The sequence below is a fragment of the Miniopterus schreibersii genome, assembly GCF_964146895.1.
Source record: "Miniopterus schreibersii genome assembly, chromosome: 3".
Lineage (NCBI taxonomy): Eukaryota > Metazoa > Chordata > Mammalia > Chiroptera > Miniopteridae > Miniopterus > Miniopterus schreibersii.
Window position 1 is genome coordinate 96,456,600 of NC_138103.1, and position 24,691 is coordinate 96,481,290.

General features: G+C 40.8%; 1 protein-coding gene across 5 annotated transcripts in view; it reads right to left on the bottom strand.

The window, feature by feature from the left end:
• CPLANE1 (ciliogenesis and planar polarity effector complex subunit 1) overlaps positions 1-24,691 on the bottom strand; it is a 73,161-nt gene that overhangs the window by 23,857 nt on the left and 24,613 nt on the right. For 4 of the 5 annotated variants that reach the window (XM_081133022.1, XM_081133019.1, XM_081133021.1 and 1 more), the window contains exons 22-40: positions 24,124-24,262; positions 23,388-23,497; positions 23,074-23,232; positions 22,621-22,729; positions 21,216-21,507; positions 18,752-19,661; positions 16,384-16,532; positions 15,624-15,787; positions 15,039-15,118; positions 14,255-14,334; positions 13,162-13,239; positions 11,521-11,713; positions 8,650-8,940; positions 7,716-8,477; positions 6,226-6,392; positions 4,860-4,992; positions 3,961-4,015; positions 1,721-1,822; positions 357-428 (exon numbers count right to left, since the gene is read on the bottom strand). In XM_081133022.1, the coding sequence (XP_080989148.1) occupies positions 357-428; positions 1,721-1,822; positions 3,961-4,015; positions 4,860-4,992; positions 6,226-6,392; positions 7,716-8,477; positions 8,650-8,940; positions 11,521-11,713; positions 13,162-13,239; positions 14,255-14,334; positions 15,039-15,118; positions 15,624-15,787; positions 16,384-16,532; positions 18,752-19,661; positions 21,216-21,507; positions 22,621-22,729; positions 23,074-23,232; positions 23,388-23,497; positions 24,124-24,262 (4,045 nt within the window). The remainder of the gene's footprint in view (positions 1-356; positions 429-1,720; positions 1,823-3,960; positions 4,016-4,859; positions 4,993-6,225; positions 6,393-7,715; positions 8,478-8,649; positions 8,941-11,520; positions 11,714-13,161; positions 13,240-14,254; positions 14,335-15,038; positions 15,119-15,623; positions 15,788-16,383; positions 16,533-18,751; positions 19,662-21,215; positions 21,508-22,620; positions 22,730-23,073; positions 23,233-23,387; positions 23,498-24,123; positions 24,263-24,691) is intronic. The other variant, XM_081133020.1, reaches the window with a different exon arrangement.

A 24,691-nucleotide genomic window follows, 5' to 3' on the forward strand; every position in this document is an offset into this window, starting at 1 on the left:
AAATAAAGAAACCTGTCACCATAGGTCAGCAGGCAATTTAACTCGGTGTCTTCTGTCCTAGGCGCCAATCTTATTTCCTAGCATTTTATTTTTAATAGAACATTACTTTGAATTTCATATGCAAACTATAACTCACTGTCAAACTGAGTGTTGGAAACTTGGTACCAGGGCTTGAATTTACACCATCCGACCACCATAAAACCAGAAAATAGGAAGTGGAAATACTTAAATTAGCATTGTCTCTATTAAATCAATCGATTGGTGTAAAAGCTTTTTCATGGGCGTGGTGACTCCTGTTTTGACACCATGCAGACAATCTTTAATAGTTGTGCTTTCTCAGAAAAAAGAAATCACACCTGATGTGGAGGAAATGACCTGTTCATTTTTCCGACATTCAGAAACAACTTCCTGAGAAGCAGCTTCTTTATCTTGTCAATTAGGAGAGTTGAGGCAAAAAGAAAACAAAGAAAAAGGATTTCACAAACACAGAAATAATTAAATATATAAATGCAGATTTTTAGATTATTGGGTAGAAAAGGTAGAAAAGTAGACTACAGCTTAAATTTTTAATTTTTAAAAATTAACGATAATTTCGTATTTTATTATTATTTATATTCTGGGCCTGACTACCAGGATAAATAACAGACTCCTAGCAAACAGGCTGCAGACTTTGAAGACTACCCAGCAGCAAAGAACCCCCCAGGGCTTTCTCAAAGTTACATTTAAGAATGTCTCACAGATGCCAACAGACATGGAAAGAAAGATGTTCAATGTCAGTAATCATCAGAGAGATGCAAATTAAAACCACATGAGCTATCACCTCACGCCTGTCAGGATGGCTCCATCAACAAACAACAGGTGCTGGCGAGGGTGCGGAGGAAAGGGCACCTTTGTGCACTGTTGGTGGGAATGCAGACTGGGGAAGCCACTAAAGAAAAGTGTGGAGGTTCATCAAAGAATTAACAATGGAACTGCCTTATGACCCAGCAATTCCACTTCTGGGAATGTATCCAAAGAAACCCGAAACACTAATTCAAAAGAATATGTGCACCCGTGTTTACTCCAGCATTATGTACAATAGCCAAGACCTGGAAGCCATCCAAGTATGGAAGCCCATCAGTAGATACGTGGATAATTAAGAGGTTTTTTAAAAAGGCACTTATGTGGTTCCATACACAGGTAAGAGAAACCGTTTCCCAAACATCCTGTAAAAGAATTACTACAACACAAAGGGCCGAGAACTTGTATTTACCAGGGTGTCAGTTAGGCAACAATCCAAACAATGCTTCTCCACCACCTGCTCGCTCTCGGGCACAGCTGCACACGGCCTCCCGAACTGAGGCAGCCTGGTGCTCTCCCCACCTCAGCTTTACCAGCCGCACACCTGGCCTCTCAATCGCAGGCATGACCTTCCAGCGAAGGCCATGAATGACAAAGACTCCAATTCAAAACATTCTTTCTACCAACTTAGGATGCAACCCACAGCATTTTTGAACAAAAATCTCTATTATGTTTTAAGTTACCATAAATTCAAATTGAAATTTGATTTTAAGTTTAAAATTTGTAAAGCATATACCAGGATTGGGGACAAGAGCCTGGGTGAGTAACTAACACCACGTAACTTAAAATTCCCTTTAAATCATTTTTGAGAAAAAAATGAAGTATATTAAATGTTGCAAAATATATGAATTTTTAAAATTAAAGTAAAATACCACATTACCTGGATCTGTATTTGTACTTGCATCGTGACATTCTATAGCTTTCTTTCTAACAGAGGCCATGAAATGCAATCCAGCTGAAGTAGTATCATCCTGTAGCATTTCTTAAATATAACAACAAACATTGGAAGCACTCTATAAGAAGCCAATATATTACTAGGAACCCAGAAGCAGAAGTGGAGTAGCTACCTCAAGGGGGGTGAGATATGAGGTGTCAAGATGTTACCAAAAGGGACTTTCTGAATGAGGTGGTGTCTGACTCTCAGAGGCAGTTCAGTGGAATCAAAACCAAACTGTGGAGGACTCGTGTGTCCAGCCTAGACTCCTGAAACAACGAGGCTAAGGGGGCCTCTGGGTTGATGAGCAATCCCAGTGGATGTGCTGGGAGGGTGGTGCACCCAGAGACGGTGTGGGAGCTCTCTGCCCCTAACCTCTAGACCTTGCCCTATGTACGTCTTCCATTTGGCTATTCCTGGGTCACTCCTTTAGAATAGAACTGTAACCATAAATAAAGCGCTTTTGTGAGTTCTGGAGTTGTTCTAGAAAATTAGCAAAGCTGGAAGGGGCAGTCATGAGAACCCCCAAATTTGCAGTTGACCAGGCAGAAATGCAGGTGTCTGGGGACCCCATTTACAGCTGGCATCTGAAGTGGGGAGTCTTTTAGGATTGAGCCATTAACCTGTGGAGTCTGTGTTAACTCTAGCTTATTAGTGTTAGAATTGAATTGAATTGTATGACATTCAGCTGGTGTCAGAGAATTGGAGAATTACTATTGTTTGGAATTATACAATATACACTCCTGGAGTACTATGCAGTCATTAAAAATGACATTGTAGGATATCTGGTGATACAGAAAGACATCTACCTGAATGCTAGTCTGTAAAAACAAGTAAGTCATAAACAAGTATGTATGTAGTGTGTGTGTGTGTGTGTGTATATATATACACACACACACACACACACACACGAGTCCAGTGACATGGTTAGCATGCTATGTATGTGTGTGTCTGTGTGTGTGTAGGGATATTCATAAAATAAACCTTAAAAGAATATAACATTAGTTATCTCTAGACAGAAAGATTATGGGAGATTTTAATATTCTTATTCCGTTTGTATTTTCTATATTTTCTCCAGTGAACATGGATTACTTTTAAGAAGCAAAAAAAAAAAAAAAAAAGAAGGAAGAAAATGCTATTAAGAGGTGGAAGCTAAGTAGGTCAGTCAGGAGACAAGTGCTTGGTTTAGATGCAGAGGCCAGATGCAGGGTGGGGTCATCAAGAACGGGGCAGAGGGACCAGGCCAAGGACTGAATGAAGAAGTGGGATGACAGAGGTGAAAGATGAGTCAAGGGTCTTTTCAAGGTAAAAATCTTGACATGTCAGGAGATTGGTGATACCACTAACAGGAAGATGCCAGTTTAGAATTTGGACACGTCCAATCTACAGTGAAAGGAGAAAAGAGAGATGAGAGAGGGTAGATGTAGACCCAAGTGTCTTTACAATAATTTAAGAGCTGACATCATGTGAGTGAGTGGCTTTCCATGCACAGGAGTGTTTGTGTCTGTATGAAAATCACTGAGGAGAAAGCCCTGGGAACACACACATTCAGTGGCAAGAAAGAAACTGACCAACTGAAGAAAGAAAATAATTTACTATCTATAAGCAAGTACTCTTTTCTGAACTGAGTCCTTTACTTTAATGTGCATGTATCTTCTGTGGTGAATTCTACCCTAGGCATGTTCTTCCATAATTTCCTTTTAGACCTTAAATATCAGTATGTTATTTGAAATTCTAATTAGCTGCATTGCTCTATATAGTGGTTAGCAAGCTTGTTCTGTAAAGGACCAGACAGTAAATACTTTAGGCTTTGTGAACCATATGGTCCCATTTTGCAACAACTGGACCCGGCTGCAGTGAGAAAGCCATCACAATTTGCAAACACAGGGCACAGCTGTGTTTCAGCAACTGATTCACAGAAACAGGCATGGACTGGATGTGGCCTGTGGGCCATTTTTCAGGAGTGCTCTATTGGATATCAACACACACACATGCACACACACACCCCCAACACACACACACACAACATACACACCCTTCCCAACACACACAAACACACACATCTTGTCAAAGATCATGTGAAAATAATTCAGTCTCATTTTTATGTACATATTTCTAGATATCTAGTCGATAAAGCTAATTTTAACTCTGAACTTAGACATTACATCAATCATGCACATACATACCAAGAGGAATTTCAAATTCATCCAAAGTCTGGGAACCACGATGCTCTCGTTGCTCCTAAATGGATCCCCAAATGATCAATCTAAGATTAACTCAATGACATTTATTATTTGAAAAAATATGTATATAAAATAGCTATGAGAATTGTTAATTCTGAGGAATAGGTTCAAATCCCCTAATTCTAGAAATATTTATTTATTCTATCAAATTATTTACTCTATCAAAGTAACTCTACAAAGGAGTTCAGGAAAGTCACAAGTCAAACAATAAAAAAAGCAGCATTTAATGCAATTACTAAATTACGGTGTACAATTCTCTCCTGCAGAGTAGTCTAACACTCAGATAATACCCCCATCGAATCAGAACTATTCATGGACTTAACTAAGCCTCCAGACATGCTCTTGAGGACTTCATGAAAAAGTGTGCCTTTTAAACGTTCACATGAAACTGTTTCAGTTTAATCTGTTGTTGCAAAAATAGGTAAATAGGGTCACCAAATTTAGTAGGAATGTTTGAAAAGATCTGATTTAAAATATAGGTTACACAATAAACCTGTATTGGGGATATTTAGAGGTACCTAAAGGAAATAAGGGAAACTGAAATAGGAGAAACCAAGTAACATAGAATGTGCATTAAGATGTCGTAGAAAAAAAGCAAAGAGTGATGTCAAATAAAAAAAGTCACAGACGGATGCTCTAAACTACAGACTAATTTACCACCAAGGTGCTTCCACCTCTCAACTGTGTGTCCACTGCTCCATGGCGGCACATGGCAGGAGCTCTGTGCTAATGATGCAAAGTGCCCTAGTCACAGTTGGAAGCTCCAGCAAGCAGACTAGATAAACCACAGACACTCTAAACTCTATACCTGCAGACTGGGGAGAGTGTACAGTTTTATATACCTGGGGCTTCACAGCTATTTCTGAATCATGGTCATTAACGATGGCACCCTCTGGTTGCAAAGTCACACTTGGTTTTCGCCTTAGTTTCTCTGATCTTTCTTCTTGCAGCTCTTTCTTAGTTCGTCGTCTTTGCCTGTGAAAACAACAGTATCAAATATATTTTTACTATTTTAGTAACATCAGTTTTTCATTTGTATCATGCTATATAGGGAGACCATTATGATTTATGATAATAATTATAATTTATGATTATGTCATAAATTTATGTCAATAAATTATTTTCAGTGGCACCTAATTTAATTAGCCAGACACTCTGCTACAATACAAGCCAAAGTCAGGGACACATGAGAGCTATTTCTAGCTCCTGTACTAGTGAGCTGACTTTCTGTGTAAATCACTGGAATCTCAGGCCAGAATTATACCCTTGTAGGTAATTTTCAAACTCCCTTCTCTGCAGATTTGAAGCTGGCCCAGGAGCCCTGCCGAAGACCTGCATTCACCTATTTGAACAAGTTAAGTGCACTTAGTCCCCTCTTCCCAGCAAGGGGGTGGAGCGGGGAAGAGGGCTCAAAGCGCCAAGGAGAGACTAGCTCTGAAGGGGGAATCCTGGGAAAGATGGGAGGACGGGACCATTTCTGGAGAGAACACTGGTAACAATTCAGGATCCTAAATGTAAAAATCGTAAAGTACTTTCCAGACTCAGTAATTGGTAGTCAGTACGCGTACTGAACATCCATTATGAGTACCACACCACAGATGCTCTTCATCCTAAGTCACAGCCTCCTTTTCACACAAATTCTCAGTGTCCTGACAGTCACATCACTTACCCTCCTGCTTCCCAGATAAGAGCCTGGAGGACACGGTAAGATAGGGAACAGTAAATACAGGGTGTCCCAAAAAAATGTATTCACAGTTTTAACCCATTATTAATTCCAATGGGTTAAATCTGAAAAGAAACACCAATGGAGCTAGCAGCTGTGAAAGCGTGTATACACTTTTGGGGGACACCCAGTATTCGTCCAGTGTATTGGGGAGTACATGGAATAATGCATGAGGTAGCAAATGTTTTGTGCTGCAAAGATGACTGCTTGTCCCGTTGCAGGAAAATATAAAGGAGTCCTCCAGCCTATGAATGCCAGGAAAGAATTTCTTAGTAAAATGGAAAAAAATAATAGTATTTGTCTCACAACACAGGAATTTCCCCGTCACAAGATGTGTTCCAATGCACGACACCTGACAGAAACTGAGTGTGCAATCGCGTTTGGGTAGGAGGTGAGCCGGTTAACTCCCACTTTATAACTATTACTGTAACTAAAAAATGTGCAGGTACGTGACATTCTCAAATCCAATTTCACTGAAAACTTACCTTTTCTTGCTGTCCTTCCCTTGTCTTACTTCGGGAGGGTCTGTTTTGCCCTTCATAAGCTGAAGGTACCCGGGATCACCTCGTTCAAATAAATCACGTGTTGGTCTCTGTTGGCTTTGCTTAAAGGCAGTGAAGTTTTCAACTGGAATAAGTTGTAGGGATTTGTACTGTAAGAAAGAAATAGAGCATGTTAATTTAAAACCACATACCTCAGTTATGCAGTAAGTAAATAAAATTTTTGGAAAAACATTTGCTTAAATTAAACTGAGATGTGTAAGAGATGTAACATGTCAAATAGAACAAATTGATTGGGACGAGTAAGACGAATATCCGGACCTGCAAGAATGAGTGGTATTGGAGTGCTGGAAATTTCAACTGGCCTGTTTCAAAAAGTAAGTTAGAAGTGCTCATCTTCTTAATTTCTTTTTCGTATTAAAAATCTTCCTTCTTATAAATGGAATTATCTGTCTAGCATTTGATTTAAAATGCCTTGTAAGAGGGAGGGTACAGAGGGGTGGAGACTACGGTTGAGACACAAGCAGTATGTGGGTAATGGCCAATGCTGCGGACGGGGCCTTGGGGTTCATGACACTATTCTAATAAAAACTGTCTTTAAACCCTCCTCAGAATGCCTGCTTTTCTAGACAAAGTAGAAATGTCTACTAATACTTTTTCTGTTCAGATGTTCAGAAGAAGAGGCATGATAAGTACTTTTTCTAAGGAAATGATCATTTCTTTTCCCAGTACCATCTTTAGATTTTTTTTTTAATTGAATTTATCGGGCTGACATTGGTTAATAAAATGATATAGGTTTCAGGTGTACAGTTCTATAATACATCATCTGTATATTGTGTGTTCACCACCCCAAGTCAAGTCTCCTTACATCGCCATTTATGCCCTTTACTCTCTTCTACCCTCTCCCCACCCTGCTTTCCCCCATCTTCAAATCTTAGAAGTGCAGCGGAGAATGAATTACTCACTTACCTTCCTACAATGGTACTAACTTACAAAACGAGAACCTAAACAATTTGAATTTCATAAATCGAAGGTTTTGGTGGGTTTATTAAGATTCAATCTTTGTGTTTTAAGTACTTTAAAATGATACCTTTTTTTTATATGTGCAACTTTACAGACCTGGGTCTATTTAACAGATTTGAAGGCAGTCACATTGCAATTGCTAGGAGCCTCAAACAATGCTCACTTGCTCTCTCCATACACACACGAACAAAAATGCTAGTCATTTTATTTTGCCACTTATTTCTTCTGTGAATAGAAGAAATATGTGTGAAAGAGTTTAGCAAATTCTGGTATTGATGGAGAAGAAAGACCTAAAACCTTTGAAATAATTATTATTTTAAACTGGATTTTTATGTTGTCAATAACAGAAGCATCGTTTTAACAAAGGAAATATATAAAAGCTTTTCGCTGAGTGCGCAGTACTTATAAGAAACGCAGGACTGTGCTTCTGCATCACTCTGGAAAATAATTACCATATTTTCCTGAGACATATGGGAAGGCAGTAGTGAGACACCTGGGTATTTTCTTTCTTCTGCTACAGCTCTGACAGATATTGAGGGAACTGTAACCGATGCTCTTGAGACAGAGGAAAATGTAAAAGGAGGTCTCAGTTGCAGTTGCAACAAAGGAAATCCAAAGGAATTCTGAGGGGACAACTCAAGGGGCTCTGGCTTAACATCAAATGCTTTTTCTGGTTTTATAAATATGGAAGAGTCCTGCTGAGGTGTCACAGTTTCTTGTCCAACATACTGATCCAAGTTCAGGTGCTTAGGGGTTTCTGTCATTACAGTTTCCACCCCTTTCTTCTGATCAACTGCCTTTTGCTCGGCCTCGGTATTACAGTGGCTCAAATTCGAAGGGGACACTGAAGTTGTGTGCATCACTCTTGCCGGCAAAGGAGGCTGACAGGAGTCAGGTCCCCACGCCTCTCTGGGCTGTGGCAGACACCTGTGGGGAACTGGCGGAGCTCTTTCTCCCTGGAAAAAGAGGGGCTTAAATCCATGCCTAGGCTGGAAATGAAGCAAATGAAAACCGTCACCAGGCCTGGAAGTCATAGCCGGGAGAAGTCTAGGTATCTTCGGAAGGGCAGAAGAAGTGGACAGGGGGTGGAGGTGAGTACTTCCAGCAGGGGCTGGGGGAAATAAAGCAGCTGGGAAGCTTGCAGATGCTGTGAGCAGTCCGCTATTCTGGGGTTGACCTTCTAATACGGAAGGAATACTCCCATGCGGAACACTCTGGAAGAGAAAAAAGGTATTATGTAAGTTGAGAATGTTTTACAAACTTCTTATTTTGTAAATGATGTTCAATATGTTTTTGGAGGGGGTGGGATGTAGTAACTGCCAAAAATGTTATTACTCAAATAACGGAACTCCTAAGACACCTTTCATGGTATTGTGAATGTGTTACCTGTGAATTTTCATGACTCTGATCGGATTGCAAAGCTCCTGTTAGGCAGGGGGCGCTCTTCTTGCTGGGCTCTCTGGCTTGCTCTCCTGTGGACTGTGGTTTAATGAGCAACGTCTCCTTCGGATCTCCCCTGGTGTCTTCAACACCACCAGTCCCTTCTGTGGGGTTTGATACTTGGCTTCCCACCAAATGCACAGACTGAGGCTGCTGTGCAAGTCGATGTATGTCCGGGAGGTTAGTAAAAGGCAACCCTACTATTTGCATTAGACTGAGGAAGTTGATCTGTTGCAGCTACAATAAAATAACAATTAAAGAAACATCTGAGAATATAATAAAAAAAATTTGAAGAATCAACAGCGATCAGCTGAGTTGTCCACCCCAGTCATACCTTCGTCTCAGTATCTGTGAAACCCATGAGTGCTGAAGTAGGAAGCACAGCTGGGAGAGGTTTTTGTAAAAAGAGGAAAGGACTAGCTTCCTGTCTTCAAGGCGCTGTCAGCTGGGACTGTGAACTCATGAATGGGATTTGGGACTACTTGTAAAGCAGTTTGCATAAATATCCCAGGGACCATAAAGGAGCTATCTAATGGGGCAGGCAAGGGTAATTAAAAGAAGAATTCCTAAAATGGGTGTGTGAGAGCAGGTTTTCAGGAAAGAAAATAGCAGCAGTCAGCAGACAGGTAAAGGATGAGGAGTCCCAGAGGAAGGGCTGGCTGGGCAAAAGGTGAGAGCACACCACTGGCTGATAAACCTCGCTGCACCTGAGAATCACCTGAGCAGCATTAAATCCCAATGGCCAGGCCACACCCCACCCAATAGAATCAGGATATCTGGGGGTGAGAGCCAGGATTATATGCTTTAGGATGGCCAGGTGGCTTTTTCCAACCTGGGCCCAGCAGAGTGGCTGCAGCGAAGAGGGTGGTGAGAAGAAGGACCGTTCTGCCATGGACCAGGTTGTGACCAGAGGACACACCATCAACATCAACAGGCACATCCATCGAGTGGGGTTTAAGAAGCGTGCCCCTTGGGCACTCAGAGCTCCAGGATTTGCCAGGAAGGAGATGGGACTCCAGATGTGCGCAGTGACACCAGGCTCAACAGAGCTGCCTGGGCCAGAGGAATAAGGAATGTCCCATACGGTACCCAGGTGTGGGTGTCCAGACAACATGATGACGATTCACCAAACGTGCTCTATCTATTGATCACTCACATGCCCTCCACCACTTTCAAAAGTCACCAGGCAGTGAATGTGGACTAGAACTGCTCATTGCTCAATCCAGTTGTTTAAAGGAAAGATCACCAAGTGATTTCAATGTGCAGAAAGGCCTGGGACCCACTGGCACACAGGCTGAGATGGACCAGGAAATCCACAGCCGCCGCGGTGAGAGGCAGGTTAGTGCAGTGGCTCTCAAACGGCGCCAGAATCACCTGGAACCTGTCACAGACTCTGCTCGGGCCCCATCCCCAGAGTCGCTAATTCAACAGGTCTGGGATGGGGGCCTCGGAATTTGTATTTCTAACATCTAAGTGATGCTGATGTTACTGGTGCAGGGACCACACTAGGAGAACCAACAGGCCTGTGAGAGGATAGAAGGAAAAGAGGGAAGGTAAAAGCTGGTTGTGGGTCTTTTCAAGCCCAACAGAAGAATTTGCACTTCGTAAAACAAACCAACAGAGAAGCACTGCAGGTTAAAAACATGTAGTTCCCTTCAATTGTAAAATGCATGCATGCTTAGTACAGGAAAAAAAACACAGAAAAGTAAAAATCATTCATCATCCTATCCCCAGAGACAACCGGTACTGACAGTTTTTGTGTATTTCACTATTTGTATTTTAAAATCAACTACTATACAATTTTGTACCTGAAATTTAAACAGGAAAATGTAGTAGTAAAACCGCATCTGAAGAAGAATGTCCTAGAAAATGCACATATAAGATACTAGAAGCATGAAGTGCTAGACTCTCTCTAAGGCTGGTGACAGCTACAGAAATAGCAGGTAGCTGTACTGACATGAGGGCAAAGATATCAAGAGGGCACCACCCAAAACACTGCTACAGGTGGAGAAGGCAGGCAGGGATGACTCTTGGGGACAGTGGTTCTTAACCCTTGTAAGCATCCAAATTATTTGCAGAATTGGTTAAATCTATAGGGCAGTGACCAGCAAAGTCCCTACATAATCCAAAAGACAAGTTTGAGAAAAGCTTCTAAAACTTTAAGCTGTTAAAACAGGGATGTTATTAAATGGAAAAGGAAAAGGAACTAGGAGAATAAGAATTAAATCAAAGTCAGTAGTTTCATGGGACCGTGGAACATGCAGAAAAAGTATTATCAGGGCCCCTAAGTTCAAAGACATCAAGAATCAACAATAAAAAAGGTACATTATATTATATCGCATGAGTAGAGGATTAGATATGAGGGAAATGAGCGTTCAAGGAATAAGCAGGAAAGGAAGACGATTTTTAAATGTTGGCAGACAGATAAAAGGATGCTTGGGCAAGAACAAGACGATGGAAGTCAAGGTGAAAAGTACTTCCAAACGCAGCTGGCAGTTCCAAAACCAGCCAGGATTCGGTTTGCGGATGGGAATGACAACGTGGCAGGCTGTGTGAGAAAATAAACTCGGGATACCTCTGAGCAGGAGTCTGCTCTGCAAGTCTGATCATCGCACCTCTGCTCGCAAAATGCTCAGTAAAGAGAAGTCACGTGAGATTCTCGGCCCTACAGTTCTGAACTTCTGAATGACATGGTGCCCAAAGCAGAGAAACCAGGCAGTTTAATTTCAATGTGTCCACTTCTGGAAGTTTGCTCATATTTAAAAACCTTACATACAGCTCGTGTAGATTTACATATTTGTATGGAGACGTGCTTACCTGAACTAATTTAAACATTTCATCTTGGAGCATCTGCCTAACAGAGTCGACAGAGTCTGGTAACTGTGCCCTGGGCTCGTTGCTCTGCGTCTGCTGGGCGGCTGGTAGAGGGGTCTGTGAAGCAACATTGATTCCATTTGACACCAAAGGCGGATCTGAGGGCGATTTCTCTTTAACTGCAGAGATCTGAGCACTACACGTGGAAGCATATCAATACAATTCACACATTAATCAATAAACAAATGAGATGTCTATAATCTGAATATTTGGATCCTACTTTTTTCTTCTACTTTAAGGGCTTTCTGAAAGTTTTCAGAGAATTTAATCCTTCATGCCTGTCTCTCTGTACCCTAACATCTTTCACCCACCAGACACATTGGTCATCGGCAGTTATCCAACTCAGTGCCTTCTTTAAGAGAATCTGTGCTGTCTGGTCAGCCATGGCCCCTCCCCTGGCCCTGCAACCCAGACAGTTCACACAGGTGTCTTACTTGCCTGGTCCCTGCAGGCATGTGAATTTGAAACCTGTGCAATCATTCTAATAAGCTGTACATACTATATTAATTTGGTTTAAAAAGATGTGGTTTGTTGTTTTTATTTTTTACTAGATTTAATGACCCAGAATGGAGTTAAGAAAATAGGGAATGTATGGGTTAAAAAATGTGTAATTCTAAGATGGCTACAGCAAACTTCCACTGATTATCATCAAATGTCAAACAACAGTATTATGAACTTTTCATTTTCAAACAAATCACAGAGTTTATCTTTATAATTAAACCCTAACCAACAAAAGATCAAAGTATGTTTTTTACTTTTTTAAGTAAAACGATTATTTGGGGATGACTTCTTAAACATAGCAGGTACTCAATGTTTTCTAAGCAAATCAATTTCATAAAGTAAATAAGGGAGCAGGCATTATCTTATCCAAATAAATTGGTCATTGTCTCTTAAAAGAAAACAACGTATTCAGTTGCATTTAGATTTATTTGGGCTTCCTCTCATTTCCTTTCAGCAGTATTTGCCTTTTATCAAACATCTAAGGTACTCAGAGACAAAACTTTATTTGGCAAATCCACAAAAAACAGGCATTACAACTGACTTGCCTGTTTTAAGGCAACATCGCTAGCTCCTGCTTTCAACAAGTAGCAAAGAGATAAATTCTAATTATGGAGAATTTTTCTAAAGTAAAGCTGTGATACTGTCCTCCTTTCCAGAAAAATTTGTAAATGCTGAACACTGCTCAACCTCCACGAAGATTCAAACGGCAGAGCTGGATGAGTCTGTTCGACAAGAGTTAAAAGCATTTTATGTACTACTAGAAATCTGTTAGAGGCTGAAAATGAACAACCACATCTTTCGATAATATAGCCACCACCATTTTCAGAAGAGCCTGTTCTAAAATAGTTCCTGTATGTCTTTAAAACACACCTGTTAGAGGCAAATCTTTCAATAATAAACTTCAAGGTGTCAGAAATGTGTACCTGTGTCACTTTTTCAATGCTCATGTTGCTTTCATTTTAGTCTCTTAGTTTTTGGTGAATACGTTTAGTAATTATTTCAAAATGGTACAGTAGTCATCATTTCATTCTCTTGTCTATTTATAAAACAGGATAAAACGGTATACTATGCACAAATACTTACCTAGAAATTTCTGAACTTGTGTCTACACAAAGTGAATGAGGAATGGTGTGCTCAGGATTTGAAAAGGCTTCGATCATACTACAATTAAAGATTAATAGTCGATTAGGAACCAAGATATTCTTCACATTATCTAAGAGATAGGTCACTTACTGCACAGCCATCTCAGAGTCTAAACATCCTCTAATTAATCCTCTGTAATGTTAGCTCATAATTACAATCTATTTACATTTGTCGCCATGGCAATTAGTAACAGAGTCAAACAAAAGCAAAGAATATGTCTGGATGGCTTAACATAACGACCTGGACATTGTTGACTGCTCAGCAGCAGAAATAAAAAAATCTCCAATGAGGGTGGAGAGATAAGGTTAGCTGGGACCTCAAGTTTCACTTACGCAAGAGGCTGGCCCTTTGCTCAGAACACTAGAGCCATCCTCACATTCGAAACTGTAAAGACTGGATCATTATTAATGCAAATATCTATATGACTTGTAAAGGTACATGACATGAAATATATTTTTGTTAATCTGTATGTTGAGAAGAGAAAGAAAATCTATGTTGCCTCTCTTATGCATAGTAATTCTAAAATTTCAAAAATTGGGCTCTCCTTTATACAACAAACTGGCAAGCAGAGTATAAGTACACCACAGCCTTATGAACAGTGTACAATAATTAAACCATGATGGTGACAGACTACATATAAAATGATTCATAATGGTTCATTTGATCCAATGAAAATGGAATCAGTATGGAAGGGTGGCTCTCTAATTAGCTGCAAATAAACCCTGGTCTATGTACAGCTAAATTTTATTTTGATAAGGCTGAGAGTGATAAGAGAACAAAAGGCTACATATCTTTATTATTTCCCTCTACTGAGATTTAAGAATATAGCGTTTATTAAAAATCATTTACCACTGCTATAAACTGAAGTTACAATTTCACCAGGAACACAATATTACTATAAAGTATATATTGTAAATGACAAGAAACAAAATCTTTTCATCAGCTGAAACCCGGATGAGCCTTGAGAGCCTTATGCCCTGCTCACTGCGGGTAAGCAAGGCAGTTACCATGGCCTTCATCTTGACCCCCTTACCCGTCCTGTTCCGCTGATTTTTCCTCAATGCCTGTCTCCAGCGGTTCTTCCCGGGGACGCTGAACCTCCCCCGTGGCATGCTTTTAAAATTAACAGCATCCAAAAAGAAAAGAGGGGAAACAAACAGGTATTACTGTCTTAGGTATCTTGAGTTTGACATTAGCCACTCAGCCAGAGCAATAACAGTTTCAAAGCCGGTGAGAAACCAAAACAGTACACGTAGGCCGGGTCCTGCTCTGACCAGATCTTACACTGCTTCTGGCTGAGCTGCTTCCTGGCCCGTCCCCGAGCCACTGAGCATATTAAAGTACAGTGTCTTTACAAATACGTGTATATACAGCCATCACTGCATAAGTACACTGTGAGAGCAACGATCAAGTCAGGAAAAACTAATCCTTTTTAAAGGAACTATTTCAATAATTAGAAATGTCTGCATTTCACCTGAAATCCAGTGTCTACAGTTTTGAGAAAACAAATAGTACATAAAAGTGCACATCTGTGCAAAAACTGCACACTACAGCAGAATTATATATTTTGAGTAAAGAATATCTTCATCACTCCTGACTATGTTAATTTGCTACACAGTTTATGAAATGCACCTTTCAATGCCTGAAATTAGAAGACATCTTGCTAGTGACAGAATTTCAGTGAAAGAAAACGCTGCAGGACACATGACACTACAAACCACAGTGTGCTTCTAGGAGACAATGGCCTTGGTTGGGTGTGTTAAGTAAAAACACGTAAGTATAATTTAAGTACTTTTATCCACTCTTTGTTGACTTACTTCTAAATGCTCTGGTAACGTCTGCATGTGAATGGCAACATTGGGACTTTGGGGACTTCCAGCAGGTCCTCTGGCTTCTTCTATAGGGAAACAAAGAGGGAGAGAAAACTGACCATTTGAAAAATTATCACTTTACTTTTTAGATGGTTCAGGAGTATTACAGGAAAAATATAATGGCAGGAATATTTTATAGACTCCTTATAGAAGCATTTTTAAAAACACCTGGAGACAACCTCTCTTCATCAAGTGATCTGAGATAAGCCCTAAGAGGCCTCATTCGGTGTGTACAACTCCTCAGAAAGCACCAAGATTTCTGGGTTAAGATGGCCAAGGAAAAGTTCACAGAACTGGTTCAGAGAAAAAGAAAGGCCCACAGCAATTACAAAAGCAAGGCATATGGCCTAATAAATCCAGGTTATAGGTTAATGTGTTCAACTTTTCATAAATATTGAATTGTTTTCATTTTTGGTTTTAGGCTACTATAAAAATACTAATTTAGGTAAGACTCAATAAGTTACCACAGATAAGCATTCACCAATTTCAAATTAATAAAGCCAAACAAAACGATTAGCCCAATAAACTGACCTTCATGGTCTGACAGGCATGTATCTATCACCTTCTGGGTAAACATTTCTACTCCTAGAAGATCCTCATCGATGTCTATAAATTCTTTTCCAGTATCATCAGTGACAGAAATGACCTCATCATTGGTTTCTTTTATTTCAGGAGTTTTGGCTTCAGGTGGCTTTCTATTGACAAAAATGAAGCAGCTCAGTTATAACTCAATCATGGAAACAAAGAGCTTGCTCGCAACTGATTTGATTTATTGAAAAAGAACAAACTTAGTTTTTATAAAGTCTTTTGTTTTTTAACCTTGTCTGGTCCACAGTAAAAGCTTAATAAAAAATTGTTCAATGAATGACTAAACATCCCTGTTTTTATTTACTCAAAAGATTGGACTAATTTCAACTTATCTAAATTTGCAGGTCTCCCTGCTCTAAAGGCTTCAGCCTTGGGATTTAAAGATAGATCACTCATCACACGGCTTCACATGTGAACATGGATGATTCATTCAACTTCCTCTGACATAGGAAATCAATTGATACAACGATGGACCGCTCGGATGAATTAGCTCCTCTCTCAGAAGGTAAGAGGTAGACTAACAGAGAAGAAGCATAATCTGCAATGAATTGTTAAAGCACTTCGGAAAGTGCTCACTGCCTGGTTCTCTAATGCAAAGAAAGGCTTCCTCCTTTAACTCCCTTCAAGTTTTCCCTTTAAGCCCAAACCTATCAAACATGGTATCGTCCACTGAAAAGAAGGCAGTAATCTAATCAGCACTTACTTCAAGACACTCTGACCAGACTCACTGTGGTCATCTCCCTCCTCAGGCCCACCTGGCGTGGATCCTGCCTCCGAGCAGCCGGCACCTGTCCTGCACTCACCCTCCACGTGAGGTCCACTCTGAGGCCCAGTGTGAGGATGTTCTCGCACCTGAAACAGCCATTTGTGGTAGTTAGATTTCATTATTGAATCCCATGCTTTTCACTATGTCTTTACACTGTTAATTCTTCCTCCAGAGCCTCTCCTGGTTAAGTTTCTTAGTCCTTTGTCAGGTACAGAGTGCACATCTCCAGCTCAGAATCCGATGCTGAAGCAATGATCAAGTCTCTATTCTACCTGGAACAAACCTGACTCCCTAAGTAGTATTCACAAGAAACCAGCCTTACAAATGTGTGAGGTGTATCACCAATGGTGTTAGGCCACCGGACAAGAGCAATAAAAACACAAAGTTGCTTTTACATCATTCTTTTTGCTATGATAAAGACATCTAGTAATTACTGCAAAATGACATAGTAGGCAAAAATATATACAGCTAAAAATACAATGGATGAAAATCTTTCATCTCTTAGATAGTTAGGTACCCACTACCTACAAACACAAATTTCAGTGACAACAAATATCACAGTATCTTATAAATGACCTTAGGATTACAAAAATGGATCTAAAAAAAAAAACTACATAAACAAACAAACACACCACCTCATAAAAAATAACCCACACACACTCACACATACACTCACACTCCCTTCATCCTAGGATAAACTTTTTTTAAAAATATATCTTTATTGATTTCAGAGAGGAAGGGAGAGGGAAAGAGAGATAAACATCAATGGTGAGAAAGTCATTGATCGGCTGCCTCCTGCACGCCCCCTGCTGGGGATCAAGCCTGCAACCCGGGCATGTGCCCTGACAGGGAATCGAATCAAGATCTCCTGGATCATAGGTTGATGCTCAATCACTGAGACACGCCGGCCAGGCAGAATAAATTATTTTTGAATGAATATACTTTAAAATAGAACAAATGTAGAATGAGACTATGGAGGGGGGTCAACCAAGATGGTGATGGGAGACTCCTGAGCTCCCCTTCTCCCACGGACACGAAATGTATGACTACACACACAGCAACTACCTCTGAAAGAAACTCAGAAACCAGCCAACTCCTGTACCTGAGGCAAAGGAGAAAATACCCACCCTGACAGGCAGGAAAGGCTGAGACACTCATCATGCACCCGCCCAGGCTCAGGCCTTCCTCCCAGCTTCTCTCTAGGCACAGTTTGGACCCCACACTTAACATCCCAACATTTAAGACTCCCACTTGAGGAACTGGACCCTAGAACACCTCTCTGTGCATGTCAATGAGAACTGCACCCATGGACCCATAGCAAAGGGAGCAGCAGATTCAGCAATTGCGGGAGCCCTCGCTGCAGCTACCCCCCCCAGGGCTCAACCCAGAGGCAGGCAGGCCCCTACCTCCCCATCTGCTCCTGGAAGGAGCCCACTGTACACTTTGAAAGCTGCACCTGAGGGTGAAGCACTTCTACTGTCGCCATATACCGGGCCCAGTCCAGGGGAGCAGGCAGACACCCACCCATCTCCCAGCTTCTCCACAGAAGGGCCTTAACCACAGACTGACACACGCTGTCTGAGGGCCTGCCTCCCAGTCAACCAGCATCTCAGTGATAAATGTGACCCACTCCATGGGACACTGAGGGGTCTCACACTGAAGGGTCTCGGTAGACCCTCAACTTAGAGCCACTAGAACAAAGGAGGCGGCTCAGACCGCCACAGAGGTTTCAGACAACCAGAGGCTTGAGCAGGGTGGACTGACAAGATGAGTCTCCTACACAAGCCCACTCTGTTCTGAAGGGAGAGGCACTGTTTCATCTCATGTTTGGAAACCAATAGAGGCAAGGAAAGCGAAGAAACACAGGAACGTGCTCTCAAGAGTAAGCAAGGTCGACCTCCAGAGACAGATTGTGTGACACCACTTAGAGTTACTTTCATCTTCCTTTTTTTTTTTTAAATATATCTTTATTGATTTCAGAGAGAGGAAAGGAGAGGGAGAGAGAGGTAGAAACATCAATGATGAGTCATTGATCGAGCCTGCTTCCTTCTTTTTATAAACACACAGACCTCAAAATCTCACAGCCTCTATGAAAGTACTTTTACACCAAGTAATGACTTTTAAGACTTAAAGGAACCACTTGAAGAAAAAAAATTAGGTGATTATAATCAATAATCAGATTACAAACAATCTTGTCATTAACTTAGTTTCTTAGTGGTCCTTCAGTACAAGGGGAAATGTAAATACAGTTTTAATCTAAGAAGAGAATTCTTATTTGTATGTAATAAACCACTCAAGCACTTACTTTAATAATGGCATTTTTTGCCTTATATGTAGCAAAATAGGGTTGTTCCAAAAGCCACAGTGATGTCAGAATGGCAGCCGCAGAGGTCCTCACACGAATGACGGGACAGGACTCAGAGGCCAGCTCGGTGAGACCGGGATCGCAGGGCAGCCTGCGATCGGCCCATCTTACCATCCACTCCAGCAGCCTTCTCAGGCCGCCCAGTGTGTGACTCAGCGCTGGGGGGAGCTCTTCTTGAGGGTTAACATCACTGCACTGAATTGCTCTGAAAATACATCTTCTACTTTTAATGGACTTGGGAGCCCACAGACTATGGTTCGACAATCTCTGCATGAAAAGTTTGTCTGCGTTGTCATCTTGTGTCCTGTAAACTGACTTTTGTTTTAAACCAAACAATCCACTCCTCCCCTCATTTTTATCAATATCATTCACAGGGTTCTCTGAAGGAGGTCTGGTCCCTTGACTGGCCAGTCCTGAAGCTGAGAGCGCAGGGCTTTCCGATTTTTCAGACTCGGGTGGCTCTGGAGCGGCCACAAAGCAGGAGCCTGCTCTGAACACACTCCGGCCAAGGCTTTTGCCCTGGCATCGTTGCAAAGTTGTGTGTACATCAGAAAGTAAAGGGTTAAGTTCCTGTTCTCTAAAATGCCCAGAAAAACTCGTCAGAAATGGGATGCCAGGATCCTTGGAACCAAGCAGGTCTCTTTCGAGAACATAACTCAGGAAGAGATCAAGGAACTTCACATATTCATCATCATCACGTTCAAATTCCCAGGCACCTACTACAGGACACACGTTTTGTAGTAACTTCCCATGATCTTCTCTTCTTTTAGGGTTTTCTTTCTGATCACCTGTTTTCTTTTTATCATGGGCCTTAGCAATCGATGTGGATTCCATGTGATTTGGAGCATTTCTACAGCAAAACAAAATTAGAAAAGACAAAATTAAGGATCACTGAATCACTAAAACTTATCTTAAAATTGACAATAAAAATTCTCTCCACTAACTCGTATGTCTTTTTTTAATGCCTTGATTACCTATCTTTCCAATGAGGGGGTTGGGCTAAACGATCTCTGAGTGTTCACGAGAGCCGAACACTCTGAATCTAAAAAAATACCACACATTAACATTAAAAAGGAAAATCTGTGTTAAAACGTATTCACAGAAAATCTCCCGATTAGAAAATATTTTCTGGGCAGAGGGAGAGCCCTCTAATAGGTCAGACTACAAAGACAGTAAAAATCACCCGGCACCAATACACCCCTTGGTCTGTGGTTTCTTGTTTCTCTTGCATCTGCCCCTCAGGGCCTGTACAATGTGCTGGAACAGGCAGGGCTGCCCTCAAGACTCCTGTCCACACAAGAGGTGGGAAGTTTTTGTGTGTGTGTATTTTAAAATATGTCTATTCATTTCAGAAAAAGGGAGGGAGAGGGAGAGAGAGAGAAACATCAATGACGAGAGTCACTGATTGGCTGCCTCCTGCACGTCCCCTACGGGGGATTGAGCCCGCAACCTGAGTGTGTGCCCTGACTGGGAATCGAACCTTGATCGCCTGGATCATAGGTTGATGCTCAACCACTGAGCCACACCAGCCAGGCAAAAGGTGGGAAGTTTTAAACACTCTCTACTGCTATTAAACCTGTGGGGCAGGCACCTTAACTGCCAACCATAATTATTTTAAACTTGTTTTCTTTCAACATGGTCCTTAGGGCAGAACATAGACCCTAGTTCCTGGACGAGAAATCAAAGGATCCTGCTGAGCACTAGGCTAAAGTCGCCATGTCTGTGTCTCTCCTTACAGAAAATGCACAGCACGCAGCCTCTGGGGTTCTGCTCTGCTGACACAGACGCCATTTGGTAGAACAAGCCCACCACTTACACTATGGTTCAGGCAGATGTCTGAAGACGGGATTACTTCACTTAAGCAAGATTAGGGTTGATTATGTAGTCTTTCAGTCAGAAGGATAAATTACATTTCAGATACCAGAATTAGAAAGAAAAAAGTCTGCTTAAATGAGAGTAACAGAGGTTTAAATGATAGGCAAGAATCTTTCAACAATTTAGGGGCAGTTTCAAAAGTGAATGTGCAATGTCCTTCCTTGAAAACTGAAAAAATAATATTGCTAACTCAGTAATCCTCAACTATTTAAGTCTAAAGATTACTAAAAGAACTAAAAGTCCTTCAGTAAACTCTAGAATTTAATCTGCTCACTTGATTTTATACTTTCAGGGGACAGATAATTTCCTATCTCAGTAACAGTTTCAATGGATTTTCAAATGTTCAGTCTCTCTGATAGTCCTGGAATCCTTGAGGACGGAGGAAGGGTAGCACTATTAACTTATTCACATTGCTAAAAGTACCACCAGTGAGGTCGCTGGGATTGGATCAGTTCATCGGTTGCATGAACATATTGAAAACATTTTTCAAAGGAAGGGAACACTTGCCATTCAGAGATCTCAACTGTACCTTTGATAGAAACATGTCCTACTTTTTTCTTCGACCGACAGAGCCTCCGAGGCGGTGTCAGCATCGCTGTGGACCAGGGACATCCCCAGGTCTGTGAGTGTGCTCCTGCTCAGACTCGTCCCCAGGGAAAGCCTGTCGAACCCGGGACCCTCAGCAGGTTTGTCTTCTTCAGCCGGTTCCCATATATTCACCTCAAAAGAACCGATGTTTCTCTGTACACGTTTGAGGGCTTTGACCCTCACTTTGTGGAAAGAATGCATGACAACAGACATCATTTCCTCTGTTTGGGGGCCTGGGAAGAAAAGAGGAAAGGCTTCCAGTTCATTAAATGTCTCAGCTCAAGACAAGGGGCCCAATTCTGTCCCTCCTGGGGACATAAAATCCACTGACAAGAAGGCTTATTTCCGTTCTTACAGATCAGCTTTCATCAGCACTTGTTAGAAAGCTGCGGTCCATACTTTAAGGTAGAACAGCAGAAACCAGAGAAGGTCCATTGAAAAATAAAAGGGCAGAACCCAGACTAAAAAAGTGTAACTTGGGAAAAAAAAATTAAGTAATTTAAGCATCTCAGAAATCAGAAGGATGATTATAAAAAGAAACTAATATTTCTTCTATTCCCACAGAGTGGTAAATAAGAGAAAGTGAGTATAATTTTAGCCAAAGAAAAAGGACACCTTCTGACTTCAGCTAATGGGAAACAACAGGAAGGGAAGTTTTATGAGGCTGCCTATAAAAAAATTTTAGACATTAATACATAAACAAGACATTTTAGAGGATGTCAAAAAAGTCTTAAGAAAAGCATAAATCACAAACACAATATAAGGATATTAATGCAATAATAGGCAATCATAGGACATAACTATTTCCACAACATGGTCAAGGCACTTAATGCCACTGAACTCTACACTTAAACATATATAAAATATACCGTTTTACCACAATAAAAAATAATTTCCCCAAGGTCATCTTGAATGTACAGGATAAAAGTAAAAGCATAAATAACCATAAAGATATGAAAGGAAGAATACTCATTTTCAATAAAGTATTTACATTATGCAAAGCCCTTTAGGCTCACTTTACATATTTTATCTCATTTAACCCTCTCTCAATACACACTCGTAGAGTTGGCATTAACAGTCATTTTACAAACAAGGCAATGAGGAGGAGAGGCTGAGCAGCCTGCCTGTGGTCCCATAGCTACCAAGTGACAAAGCCAGGCCAGTAGGCCAGCTCTTGTCTGGTTCCAAAGCAACAGGTGCTCCTGTGTGGGGAAGAGCCTCCGCCTGCTCCTACTCCTGTCCCCCAGGAAAGGAACATGCACAGCACTGGGAAACTAGCGCTTTCAAAACAAACGAGGCTCTTCAGCAACTTTCCCATTGGATACTGAAGAAAAGACAAACAATACCTTTCACGACACAGTGTCTGAGTCGCTGTTGAAGGGAGTGATACTTTTCTCTCAAAGGAACCCTTACGTCCTCAGGATTAGGAAATGCTTTCACAAAAATTTCTGCTGCCTTTAGAAAAATGAAAAAGTGAGTTTGATGAGCAACATCATTCTTGATTAAAATAAAAATCTTTTATTATTATTTTTTTATTTATTTATTTTTTAAAATATATCTTTATTGATTTCAGAGAGAGGAAGGGAGAGGGAGAGAGAGAGATAGAAACATCAATGATGAGAGAGTCATTGATCGGCTGTAGCCCGCAACCCGGGCATGCGCCCTGACCGGGAATCGAACCCTGATCGCCTGGATCCTAGGTCAACGCTCAATCACCGAGCCACGCCCGGCTGGGCAAAATAAAAATCTTTTAAAGTAGAGGCTATGATTTAGTTAATGCTCACCTACACTCACATTACCTTTCTGATTGGTGGCAGCTCTCCGATAAGGCTCAAAATTAGGTCCTGAATGAGTTCTTCAATATTAGAAAACCGAGAGAACGGCAGCATTCGGCAAGCCCATTCCGCTGCGCAGAGGCAGTGCTCAACCATGCAAGAATCAAACTCCACTTTGGGGTCCTACGTGGATATTGAAAAAATTCATGTCCTCTTCACTTCAGAGGGGCAGGCCAGAATAAATTCAAAGGAAAATTGTGCTACCAACAGTAAAATCTATCAAGCAATAATTTCGTAAGTAATGCATGTTCATTTTCCTTCTTCTGCAAGACACATACCTTCTTCCCCTCCACATTCTCTCTTGCTCTCTGATACTGCCTGCAACTATAGGATAACTTATCACGGACATGCAGCATCCAACACAGAGCACAGAGCTCTCGGAAGCACTCTGGATCAGGAACAAATGGGAAAGACGACTGTGAGGATGTAAGCTGATGGTACAACAATGCCACCTCTCTCTGCTTGCTACCTTTTTGTCAAGATAAACGTATTTTGTTGATTATAAAAGAAACATATGCTCATTATCAACGCCTTACATAAAAGTCACAGAGGACCTTCCAGAATTTTTATGTATATTATTCTAGAATATTTCATGCATGCCAGTTGCATGAAAATATTCAAAAACACATTGGTAAAGAGTACATGACTTACTCTATTTACTGGTAGTTTACTTGCTTTAAACTCTATAGTATATTGTAGATACTTTTCAAGCCAACACACAGTTGTACTTAATACTGTATACTTAATTTATTTGGAAAATCACTTATAAGTTTAAAAATTTTCAATACTAAAACATAATTTCCAACATCAAACAATTTTCTTTCTTAAAGGCAATACAAGTATATAAAGGCATATAAAATCATATTATGCTGTTTTCTTCTTTCTTCACCTGTCTTTCCATGGTGGTTACATAGTCTTTTCATTGCCAGTATTCTGTTGTAAGGAAACTTCCCGAAATCAAGTGTAAAATAGATCACTATTAATTTCTAAGCAAGCAGTTCATTGTGGACAAACCTATTGCTTGAATGGAAACTTCATCAAGCTTGTTGTCTCCAGTTGCTCCAGGTCGAAAGAATGCTATTCCCCCTATGCAGTAATTCAGCAATGACTGAGGGAAGGGACTTAGTGAAGGAAGGGACCCTTTCATCCGAATCTGAAAGTGAAGATCGACAGAATATGTTGTCAGTTGCATAAGTCAATTTTTGAGGAAACTATAAAGCAACAAGCAGCAGATAAACCACAGAGAATGAAAAACACAGCATGGTTTCTATACTATGAGGAAAACAGCCCTGAAGTCAGCTGTACTTTCAGAAACTTAGCTCACAAATTAATTTGAAGTAATTCATTAGGTTCAATCTCAAAAGAGAAAAAATGGTTTAATCAAATGACCCTCTTGTCACTCAGTTATGTCTGTATAAAAAGAATTTAATGTTTTTTGTCCTTTCTCCAAAGAAAGAAATTCAAGTATCTTTCACCTAAAACAAAATGATGTGTAGTATCTAAAAACAAATACAAGAAAAGGTGGACCTAGATGCATAACTTTTGAAAAACTAATCCATAAATGACAGAATTAGAAAGTCAC